The sequence below is a fragment of the Uloborus diversus genome, chromosome 2 (genome assembly GCF_026930045.1).
Source record: "Uloborus diversus isolate 005 chromosome 2, Udiv.v.3.1, whole genome shotgun sequence".
Taxonomy (NCBI): Eukaryota; Metazoa; Arthropoda; class Arachnida; order Araneae; family Uloboridae; genus Uloborus; species Uloborus diversus.
The window spans coordinates 158,656,537-158,669,136 of NC_072732.1; the positions used below are offsets into that span (position 1 = coordinate 158,656,537).

The 12,600-nt window shown below is 30.2% G+C and overlaps 1 protein-coding gene across 1 annotated transcript in view; it reads left to right on the forward strand.

Moving 5' to 3' along the window:
* LOC129216620 (nephrocystin-4-like) overlaps positions 1–12,600 on the forward strand; it is a 56,983-nt gene that overhangs the window by 22,563 nt on the left and 21,820 nt on the right. The window contains exons 10-17 of the mRNA XM_054850837.1: positions 98–164; positions 248–324; positions 429–617; positions 2,402–2,476; positions 3,966–4,074; positions 6,718–6,861; positions 8,075–8,261; positions 12,361–12,420. Of these exons, the coding sequence (XP_054706812.1) occupies positions 98–164; positions 248–324; positions 429–617; positions 2,402–2,476; positions 3,966–4,074; positions 6,718–6,861; positions 8,075–8,261; positions 12,361–12,420 (908 nt within the window). The remainder of the gene's footprint in view (positions 1–97; positions 165–247; positions 325–428; positions 618–2,401; positions 2,477–3,965; positions 4,075–6,717; positions 6,862–8,074; positions 8,262–12,360; positions 12,421–12,600) is intronic.

A 12,600-nucleotide genomic window follows, 5' to 3' on the forward strand; every position in this document is an offset into this window, starting at 1 on the left:
TTTTTAATGTGTGATCATAACATGTAATGAAAAAGTTATTTGCTGTGTACAACTTTTTGTAAAATGCATATCTGCATTTATTTTATTTTATTTTTAGGACTGTAACAAAAGGTGAAGTTGGTGGTCGAAAAATTTCAAAGTCTGAAATCAGAAGAAATGAAAATGTAATTTTTAAAAAATTGGATATATTATAAATATCAACAGTAGTTAATTACTTTAGAATGAAACTTTTTTCTTTGAATTTCAGAACATGAATTTGCAAGAGGTTGTACTAGTTTCATCTTCATTACCCTTGGTTCCACCAATGCTTCACACATTTCCGGCGTAAGTTGGCTTAGTGACAATATTTATGAACTAATAAATGACTGAATAATGTCTCTTAGTAATGCAAAAATTTTTAGCAATGCAAATAGTTTTTTTTTTTCCAGTGAGTCGGGAATTCCTTTTAAAGCTTTCACTAAATTATATTGGAACAAACTTCAACCAATATTAGATCATAATGGAAAACCTGCTGCTTCTATTGATACTACAGTGCCTTATAATGTAGACAAAACTTTAGAAATAAGCAGTCCTCCTCAGAGGAATGAATGCTTCATCCAATTTCTGGCTCTTTTTGGGTAAGATAATTTCATCACATTTTAAAGTTTTTTTTTAGGATTTGCAAATTTAAACATGCTTAGTGAAACCTTCATAAAGACATTTCTGTCTAGTAGCATTACATTATTGCCCTATTTTAACTACATATCTTCCTCTGGTTTGAGGGGTTTTAGTTGATTTTCTAAATTGGCTTTTCATGATTTTCTAAAAGATACTTATTTGAAGAGTTTGATTTTGACCTAGAGAAACTCCCTGTATTAGTTTGCTTCACCTAAATTGGCAACTCCAGTAATGCTAGAGCTAATACCTCAAAGTGCTAAAACCTTTTTTCGAATGGTTTGAGAACAGAAATTTATTTAGACCATTAAATAATTTTTTAAAACTTTTGTCCCAAAATTTTTTTTAGATAGAGAGGAGGGGGGGGGGGGGGGGAGGGTAGTTCTAATATTTAAAAACAAAAAAAAAGTGGTATTCAAGAGTAAGTGCATTTTCTTCTGCCTTAGAAAGATACTATTTAGTGCATTATATTGTAATCATACGCATTTGACAGTTGATAAATTTGATGTGAAGTATACTTCTCTCATGGGAGACTTATTTTCTTGCTGACATAGCTTATTAATAAAATGAGTTTCTAAAACTCAGGATAAAAACCCACCCAGCTACCCAGAGGCGTTTAAACAAGTGAGTTGAAAACGTTAAAATAATAATAATAAATAAATATATAAAACATTTAAACAAATGAATTCAAAATTTAAGTAGAAATATCGAAGCAGTTAACATACAACAGTCACTCATTTAAAAAAAAAATTTTTTTTTTGGGGGGGGGGGGGGAGGGGAGGGTAGACAATCCAGTGGACAGATAGGGACCCTGCTGCTTTCTTGCAGGTGGGCCCAAAATTTATAGATTCGGTCCTGAGTAGTAAATGGCATATAATTTGGAATGTAGTATGCTACATTTTGTTTGTAAGAAATAAACTTATTTTTCACTGCATCATAGCATTACTCATTAACACTTACTGAAATTAAATGTTAAAAAACTGTTTTTTACTCGGTTAGGTCTTAACACATGCATTTAACCATCAATATTATTTAGCAGCATCATGTTTGCTGATTCTATCAATTTGGTAATCAGAGTCATTTTTCGTCAGAATAAATTTTAGATTAACAAGACTCCACTGTCAATGTTTTCTTTCTTGTACTGGTAAAATTTTTTTTTTTTTTTTGAAATGGAGAAAATCAGCTAAGAATTTTTTGTGACCTTTGTTTTGTTTTTTCTTTAATTCTGTGCACCAGAGTTGTATTTACATATAAAGGTTCTAATATATCACAATGACAAAAAAAAAGAGAAAGAAAAAAAAAAGAAAAAAAGAAAATCTTGAACAATAACAAAAATTACGTAACTTATGAAATAATGAAAGAATTTTTGATTACTAACTCTGGTCAGTTTGACATTTGCAAAAGTTGTTTTTTGTTTAAAAGTCGACTTTTAGTCTCTATGAGTTATGCTTGACTGATGTTGAATTATTTAAATAGATTATTTGTTTTACAATGTGTCTATTGAAGCAGTTGTTCTAACTTCAAAATTGTAGTTTTATATGTTAAAACAAAACAAAAAAAAATGAATTCTGCTTTAAAAATTGTTACCCACATCAATTAATTCAAATCAAATGCTATGTTCAATAATTTTTTCATTATTAACGAATTCATTTCTTGTGGAATATTTTGTTTGGCATGAGTTTTAAAGTTATGTTGTAGCCAGTTAAATTTCTTGTATGAAATATTGGTGTTTTTTATTTATTCATAGTTTAGAAGAGTATGCTGAAGTGCCTGAACAAGTATTTTTTACTTTTCAATTTTACCGCTTCCCCCCCTGTGAGAAGTGAAAGGTAAGTTTTTTTTAAGGTACCACTTCTATTACTTTTACTACTAGTAGTGCAATTGTAAGTTTTCAATACGTTTACCAGAACTCTAAAAAGAGAAATATTTAGACTTTCACTTAGTTTAAAAAAAAAAGAAATAAGAGTATGAAACTTTTTAAATTAATAAAATATTAATCTTAGATTTGTTTTTCTTTCATCTTAATGAGCTTTTTACTTTTTCTTTTTTTCATTAATTTCTCAATGTCTTGATTTCATTTAGCTTAGAATTAGCAAAAACTATATTTCTTTAATTAATTGGCTTTAATTTTCACATAGATACTATCAATGTGAGTACATGGATCCAGTATTTTTCTGAATTTCTTACCTTTTACTTCAATTATTGAATGTTGGATATTTTGCTTTCATTTTTTGTTACAACAACATTCAGTTTCATACTTCTTCATAGTTTTGAAAACAGGTTTTGAGATTTTAGTTAAGAAAGTGCTCAATTCACAACAGAAGATTAAATTCACAGTGCAGAAGAACAACTGAAATTGGTCAACCATATTTTGAGTGCTTCTTAAGAAATATAAGAAGTATTTTATTCAGTGCATCTGGTCATACTGTTTTTAGACAGTTAAAGATGCTTTGTTTTTATCATTTGTAAAATCCTAAAAATTGACTACAACATTGTTACATGCAGAGTTTTCTCTGTTTTTGAAACCTTTCACTTCATAATAGTTTTTTTATTCTAATCAGTCATTTTTCTTTCTAGTGCAATGAAACTTTTTTCAATTATGTTCTCTCTTCAATTGATTTTAACATTTATTAAAGTCGACCAACAGTTATCAGGTTGCTTTGTGTATTATCATTAGTTTTTCTTTGCCTTTTTCTGGACAAGTTATGGTCAATGAAAATTTACTGACCTTTTTAATAAAAATGCTAAGGAAGTCATAACTTACAATGAACATTAAGACATTACATGATTGGTAAAAATTGTGTAAATGCATTTTTGTATTGATGTTTTTTGTCCCTTTTGAGGCATATTGTAGTTTACTCATGGAATTAGTTTATCTGCTGTTGCTGTTCTTACCTATTTAGTGCATAATCCGGAGTTTACTTGATCAGAGACTGTTTCAACAAATTTAACCCGTCTCTCCCCTGTGTCACACTTTACCTCACCCCCTCCTTTTGTCACATGCTCAACTGTTTTTCATACCTATTTTTTCAATAAAAATCATGTGATGTCACACTTCTTGTTACACCTCCCCCCAACCCTATCACAACCCCCCCCCCCCTGGTTGGAATTTTGTGAACAACTCAAAGCATGACATCATTTGTGCATGGCTTGTTATGTAATTTTAATAAAATTAGAAGTCATTTATTGAATAACTCTTTATCTAGTATAACTTGATTGTATTTTCTCACTTTTTAATTATTTTCATTTTATGTTCAAAATTGCTCTTACTCTTTCTATAATCTAAAACAAAACTATTAAATTGATTTTAGTTTGATATTGAAACCACTTTTTCAAGGTGAAAATGACTCTGCTTCCACTTCCCTAGCTGCTTACGTGCTTTATAATCCTAGAGACAAGGATAACTCTCCAGGTTTTCAAGTATGTTTTAATGTGATGCTATGTGGAATGTAAAATTTGATTATAGTTTAAAAAAATTTCTCTAAAGAAAAAGAGAATCAAGCCAAAGGAAAATTAATGCACAGGGTGGCGACAGATCAGGGAAATCAGGGAGATCAGGGAAAAGTCAGGGAACTTTATTAATCAGGGAAAAGTCAGGGAAATATCAGGGAATTTTGAAAAAATTACAAAAAATCAGGGAAAATGGATTTTATGAAGAAAAAAAATTTTTTTTTTGCTTTACAAAATTAAGTACTCTAATTCCCTACGCATTTTTCGCCAATTGTCTGTTCAAAAAAAAAGTAAAATTAATGAGGTGCGATTATACACTGCCGCATATTTGTGCATCTTTTTTCCTCAACGTTAAAGTATTGAATCTTACTTATTAACCACAGGATGAACAGGATGAAATTCCTAAAATTGCTTCTGTGTCTGTTAGGTTTTTTATTTTACCTAGCTTGAAATGTCCCTTTACACTTTAAATGCTACGTAAAATTAACAACCATACACGCAAAGAGGAAGCCTTCATTAATGCCTTAGCTCCTTTGCCTTTATTCCATTGTCTCGAAGTAATTAGCGTTCTGTAACCACGATTTCAAGAAGAAATCTTTGGTTTTTGAATTAATACTATAAAAGCTTAAAAGTTATTACTTCTTCGCGTTTTTAATTCAATTGCTAAAATTGAACTTTCAATTTAAAAAAAATTGTTTTTTGCCGTTATACTATTTGTTGTCACCGCAGATTATAAAGGTTTTTCTTTTCTTTAGACTTAAATGATTCTTTTATTTTATAAGCAAATTGTATTCTTCTTTTATATATTTTGAAATTAACTAATTGTTTTTTTTTTTCATTTCAAAGTTGTTTGTTACAAAAGCAATCTAAGATTTTTTTTTTTCGTTACATACTGAAATCATTTGAAATAGAGTTAACTTGTGTACTTAAGTAAATATCTTAATTTTCTTATTGTTAAAATGCTGTATTCATTCATTAAATCCTATGTTCTTGATTAGAGAAAAGCTCCTATGAATGGATGTCAAATGGTTTCATCTGTTTTGCATAAATATGTCAATTAGTTATATAAGAATAACTACATTGCTTCTATTCTTTCACTATTACTTGTTATTCTTGCAACAATTATTATACTGTTTGAAAACTTAGTTCAAAATAATTTCAATTACTTTTTAGTTCTATCATAAATACACATATGTTTTTAAGAGTAATTTTAATAGTTTCTTAAAATTTTTATGCTAAGTGGTTTGTGGAAGAAAAGATTTTTTTTTTTTTTTTAAATTTTCTCTAATCTTTCCATGTAGAAAAATTTAATATACTGTTTTGTTGGTTTTTGTTCCCAAAAAATTGACTTGATATGTTTTTTTTTAACCATTCTATTTAAAAAGTAGCATCTTTTAAAAATATATCTTTAGTTCAACTTTACACAACTTAAAACGTTTAAAATACTGCATTTTATACAAACATACAATGGATTTCAAGTAGAGCAAAGAAAAAAAACCCATTATTATTGGTAACGTAAATCAGGGAAATTTGATGAACTTAATCAGGGAAAAGTCAGGGAACTTTTTTTCACAGTTCCTGTCGCCACCCTGATGCAGGACCAAATCAATTTTTAATGTCTCACTTGTACTTCCAAAAAGTGATATAAATTATTCTAAATTTGCCCTCAATAAGAGAAATTGATGATAGCTCTTTTACCATGCAAAATGGCTTGTTTTTACAAGGTGTCTTACATTTAATATTATTAGAGAGGACTGCCCTTGGCTTTTGCAAATTAAGATTAATAATGCTCCCACATAGGTAGTGATGTGTACTATATAGCCAAAATTATGCAGAGACTTCAAAATTGACATTTTTCAAATTTTTAGCAAAATACCTGTTAGATTTATCATAGGGTTAGATGTCAAATCACTTTTCAGTAAAAATTTGCATTTAGGAAACCAACAACAATTTAAGAAGCAAAAAAAAATTTTTTTTTTTGGTCTTTCATTTTTTCTAAAATGCTGGGGAAACTTTACTTTTCAAATTTCTATGTACAATTATTTAATTTGCTATGTACAATTACTCTATATGTATTTTAACAAATATACCCCTTTTATTCACTAGGATAAGTGCATTTATTTCTAAAATACGAATTACATTCTCAAGTTTTAGTCTCATTAGAGCCAAAGTATTCCTTTAAACTTAAGTAAACTTTCTGGAAACTTGATAGTGTGAAAGAGAAATGTTATTCTGAAATTTTAAATAAAAGCATTGGAAAGCTGTATCTGGCTGGCAAGGTGCGGGTATCCTCATCAGATTTCATGAGATTTAAAAGAGTTAATTTTTTGCTGCAAATGTGCAAAAATGAAGATTTATAACCTTTATATTTTTGTTGCCAGGTCCATGCAGCAATGTTTTCAATAAACTCTTGTTGAATTTTGTTAAAATTTAGAAGGATAATGGCATCATAATGGGCTGTATTTTGATGATTTTCAGGTAGTCGATGAATGATGACTCTTCACAAAATAATAGTATTAATAGAGATTTCCTACAGCACATATTACTTTAGTTTTTTCTTTAAACATTCATGACATTTTGCTATAGTTAAAACATTATCATTATACTTTATAGGTTACATATAATGTTGATCCTTCTGAACTTGATCAAGGAGAATATAAACCATTTCTTTTTCATTGCATGAAACATTGTCTTCATGTTGATGTATGGAATGGACAATCATTATTATACTTTGGTACTGTAGCTGTGCCTTTAAAAGTAAGTTTTTAAATTGTTTTTAAAATTTTGAATTCAAGTTATTCTGAAGACAATGCATTTGCAGATTAGTGCAACAAATAGAATTAAAATTGTGAACATTCAACAAAGCCGATTTTAATTGAATTAAATCTTATTTTTCATTTGTTATTACTTTTATTTTTGAATTTATTTTGTATAAAGAAAAATTACCATATTTGACCGCCAAGACAATTAAAAAAACATTAATTTATCTTTTCATTAATTTACATGAATTAGAGTATCTGTTTATTGTATTCATATATGAATCAGGGTTCCCAAGGGTCAGGAAGAACATACTAAACCTGTAATTGTCTGATAATTTTATTTTTGTCAAAATAGTCAGGGAAAATTCAGGAAAAATATATATTTTAGTAACAAACCTGCAAAATTGTGAAAACAGACCTGTAAAAACATTAAGTAATAAATAAATTCCTTTGTGCTGAAGAATAACAGGAAATATCCAACATTGTTTAGCACAAATAAACAGATTACAGTAGAAACCCTGATAAATTTACATAGCAATCTTGTTTGTTTTTCTATTAGTTGTTGTATATACCTAAAACTTGAAAAATCTGTTTATTTGTGCTAAACAACATGGATATTTCCTATTACTGTAAAAACATTGTTTTTGCACCATAAACTACTATAGTAAGTGGTTATTATGTTCTTAACCTACTGCGTTAGAACCAGAATAAATGTACATGTTCGCATGTGAAACGACTGCTTACCCAAAGATTTACCATTTCAGGGGAAAGATGCATTAAAGAACGAGTATTAAATTTCCGATATTAAAATGCTTAATGGTTTGTTTTTGCTTATGTTTCAAAAGAAACTCGTATTCGTTCAGGAAGCGGCAAATTCAAAAATTAAAGTTTGAAATTTCATGTATTTTTTCCTAGTAAACCCTGTAAAAGTCAGGAAATTTCTGTTAGTAGAAACCCTGAAAAATTTTACATGGCTATCTTGTTTGTTTTCCCAATAGTTGGTGTATATACCTAAAACTTGAAAAATGAGAAATAAGATACCTGTATCTACAATTAGAAAAATTAAAGCAATGCCTCAATTTTCATAAGTATTTCTGAAAAAAGTATTTCTAAGATACAAGATTAGATAACTTTTAAATACTATTTTTATTTGTTTTGTTTCAAATGTATTTTCGAATTTCTTTATTATGTAACTAATGTTGCCTTTTCAGTACTTATGTAGGCAAGGAAAAGAAGCTGTTAGTGCCTTTTTAGAGCTCGATGTTATTAATTGTGAATTTGCTGATGAATCTCTTGTTCATACTGCTCTTCCAGTTAAGACACATAGAGGAAAACTGTATGTTCGTTTGGCCAGCATTCGTCATCCCCTAACAGCAAAAGCATTGGAAAAGTTTGAAGGTATGTTAGTTGCCTTTCAGTTACTCACCTTGAAAGTAAAGTGCAGTAGAACCTCTTTAAGTCGAAACCTCACAGTTTAAACGCCCACTGATTTGAACGCCACTGAGATGAAATGCATGCACTGCAAATAAAATGTTTTAAAACTGAGTAATTAGTGCATTATGTCCAGTTCAGTATTGTATAGATATTGATATGATTTGTTTTCTTCAGCAATACTGTTTATATTCTGTGTTTACTATTAATTACGTAAACAATATTTGCACTGCAAAGCATTTATTCTTTTCTATAGCAATTATTATATACAAAGTGTCCAAAAAGTCCGTGACCCATTTTAAAAATTCATAGAAAAGCAATACATTGTTGTATGAATTTGGGGTTAGCGTCATAATAATTTACAGGTCCAAGAATTTTTTATGACATTGTAAAAAAATGAAAAAGGAAACAAAAAGTATAATTATAAGTAATCGCTGTATCATCACAGAAAGAGAAGCAAATGTCAAGTGAGCTGTTGAATAATTTATTAAACAGGAAGCAATGCCTTTCATTACCAGAATTCAATTTAGGTACTGTGGTATAACGGTACCACATGGGTTTTGTTTTCCCATCCATTTCTCAAACCCCTTTTTCCTTGCTGAGATCTTCCTCCTGTGAAATTCTGTAAGAAAGTGATTATGTCCTGACCTCATTATTTATGGTTATTTAACAGTCAGCCAATCAGGTGTTGGTTTTGGTTCGCATTTCTATTGATTCCCTACAGATCTGCTTCTGATTGGTTTTGAGATGATGTAATCATTTGTTCTAGAACTTTTCATGAAAAGTTTAAAAAATAGAGGTGAAGTATTTTTTGAGAGAGATTACCTGAAATCAGTTTGGACAAAAGTCTGTCACGAGGTGACCTGAGGGCTCTGCAGTGCCAGGGTAGGGATGATGGTGACTTGGTTTTGTTCAGGGCGATTCTGCCCCCCCCCCCCCCCACTCATGTACGTGAAGTGTTTTTTTTTCCACCACAGGAGTGATGTATAGTCTCCTCTGGGTGTATTTGAAAGTTCTCATTTTTTTGAAAGTCATGGCGATTTATCGGCCCCCCAATGATTTTATGCAGTAAAGTTTGTGTGTAACCTCCTCTTGACCATATGTGTGTTGTGTTTACTGTGCCGTGTTTGTATTGAAGTTGCATCCCGTGAATAGACGTGATCTTGTCTTTTGAATTGAAATTACGGACTCATCATCATTTCTTGTGTTCGGTGGATTTCCTCACCTTATTTTTAGTATGCGAATGGATGCTGACTGTTCTTCCGAAATACCTTGGAGTGCCTGAAGGACTTCTAAGAGTCTCATATATGTTTGGTGATGTCGTGAGTATGATTCCTAGATTTTCATTGTTAGGTGCCAACTGTTTAAAAATAATATTGTCATGCCAGTGTATGTATCTGTATTTCGGGTTGGTTCTTTGTTTAGTATTTCTGAAGAAGCAAGTTGCTTAAGCCTTTCAAAGCTCGTCAGTCACACAACAAAGTGATTCAACGTTGTCGCTGCTTTGTCTCACTGGGCTTGGGTTATTCATTTGTAAACAATCTTTTTTCGGCACATATGCAATATGTACACCACTTCTATGGGCCTTGATGTTAGCTAAAAGGGAGCAAAGAATTTCTTTGACTCGTGGTAACCACTTCTGATTATTGAAAATGATGACTTAGTAATGATCATATTTGGTGCCCGACACAATGGGACCATTGATCAGTTTCCCACCTCTGGGACTCCACACGACAGGTAGTTTGTGGACTTGGATTAACTTGAGTACTGTGTAGATGTGGTATGAGCAACATAGGAGGCATGCATTGAAGTCTAATAATGAAAGGTATTGCTTTCTGTTTAATAAAAGGATTAAACACCTCACTCACATAACGTTTGTTTTTCTTACTGTGACAATACAGTGATTACATATAATTACACTTTTCCCTTTTTATATCTTTTACAATGTCATAAAAAATTCTTGAATCTGTGAAGTAATATGGACAATAATCAAGGATATAATCAAGGACCTTTCGGACACCCTGCTGTATTTTAGCCATGTTTTAACTGTTATAATGCATTAAACATGTGAAAAGCATAATATGTTCTGTAATCCGAACGATTTGACAGTCTGACCCCCCACCCTCCCTGGCCATTAGTTTGGATTAAAAAGGTTTTACTGTATTCTTGTAATTTAATGATGAAGCAAGTTGATGTTTTTACTATTTCATGTAAGGCAGTAAGAATTAAAAGGATGTAAGTGAACTTTTTAAAAGTTTTGAGTGAAACACATGAGAAGTTTAAAATTTAAGTAGACTTTTATTGAAATTTGTATCTAAATCATTCTGTATAACAGCTTAGCTGAGCAGGGGCTTACACAGAAATAGTTTTTTGAAAGGCCACCAAAAAGTAAAAGCCATACACTTTTTTATTTAAAAAAAAGTTCTCATGAGGTTCCTTAAAAATGTTTTCAAAAAGCCCTCAAAGCTAATTAATCTACTTAAAAATACAGAAATATTATGTACCAACTTACTTTGCATGCAGTTGTAAAATGTCTTTTTAACATTTTAAGCCAATTAGCTTTTAAAACCTCATATAATTTCACTAAAAAGGGTATAAAAATGCATGGCATTAATGTTGCCATAACACTCTGAGTCAAACATTGTCATAATGATTAAAATAAAAAGTTATTGAAACATAATGCAGGGGTGTTCCCATAGGGTATACTCTGAAACATTTTTTAGACATATTATGTATATCGTCGCATACACATCTTATGCATAATGGATTACTGGGAGTATACCTTCAGAAAAATTGATGGGAACATCACTGCACTCACTTTTTTTTCTATCAAAGAAGAATTAATGAACAAATCACAATATTATACGCGCCCTTGAATTCGAAACTTGTGAGTTTTATTTTTTCTTTCAAACCATGAACTGCAATATTACTCCTTATAGCTAATAAAAGTTATTTTATTAAAAAATGCTTTGTGTGTGTGTGTGTGTTTTTTTTTTTTTTTTACAAGAAATACTTTTACAAGTGTTACTTCTGTTATGGAGAAATAAATTTAAAAAATTGGTTAATGGCATTGTTGAAATAATTTTGTCCTTTTGAAAAGAGAACGGGCCCTCTGTGCCCCCTCTCCCACGCACTAAAAATCTACTTTTGCAACTGAGATTAGTGTATCTTCTACCATTTATACTAGTTCACTGAATTTTTACTTTTGTGTCTTACACCTTTTTGCTTCGTGGTGCTCCTTATTATGATTTTTAATAATTATTTTAAGATAAAAGTATAGTTACTGATAAGGCAGTTGCATTATTCAAATTCCTAATCAAATTCTTATAAATGTCTTTCTTAAAGAAAGCATACCAGTACTCTAAGCTATATGAGGCAGTGAGAAGCAAAGGGATGTAAGTGGCAAAATTAAAAATTTGGAGATAACCAGTACACATGGTAGGTGAACCTCTCCTTTGTCTTAAAAAGAGATAGTACTAGCAGCCCTGGAAGTTGCTGCTGTACAGCATGATTTAGAAAAAAATTTCAATGAAAGCCTACCAAGGAACTAATCTGTAAACGTGTTTTACTCAAAACTTGAAAATTTCCACTTGCATCCCTTTACTTCTCACTGCCTCATATGCAAGTGCTTTTTGATTTCAATATGCACTGTAAATTAAAAAGCTTTTTTTGGTAAAATTTTACCGAGTTTACATCTCTGTTTCAATTATTAAATTTTTCAACTAGTGTTGGCATTTTAGCCTCGTAAAACGTATTTGCCTTCTCAGTTAAAAAAATCTATTTTTTAAATCAAATGTGGTGATGATAATCTTTTATCTCTGTTAAGGTTTTTTTTTTTAAATTCATTTTTAGATTCATTAGTTTTGAATTCTGCTGATCCTTAGTCTAAAACATTATAGCATTGCCTGCTAAAATTGTGTTATATTTTAAATTCAGAAATTTTATTTGAAAAAAAAAAACATGTTAGTTGGTAGTTTCCTCCCATGTATAATAGTGTTCAAAACATCATGTTCATATTTTATTTACATTTCTTTTTTCAATATAATTTTTTTAAATATTGCTATAGATAATGAAGTGAGCTCAGAGGCATTGATCATTTGTTCAAGGAATGAATCTAATGTAAATAGTAAGTGCATATATTTTTTGTTTCTTATACTAATTTAACATGCAGATCAAAAGCTCTTTAGTGAATATTTAGTATACAAATTTGAGATTTTGTACTTCAAGATAGTATGAAACCATGCTTAAATATATGTTTGAGAAACAATTTCATTCAGTTGGAATGAGCTTTTTTACATATTGGGAT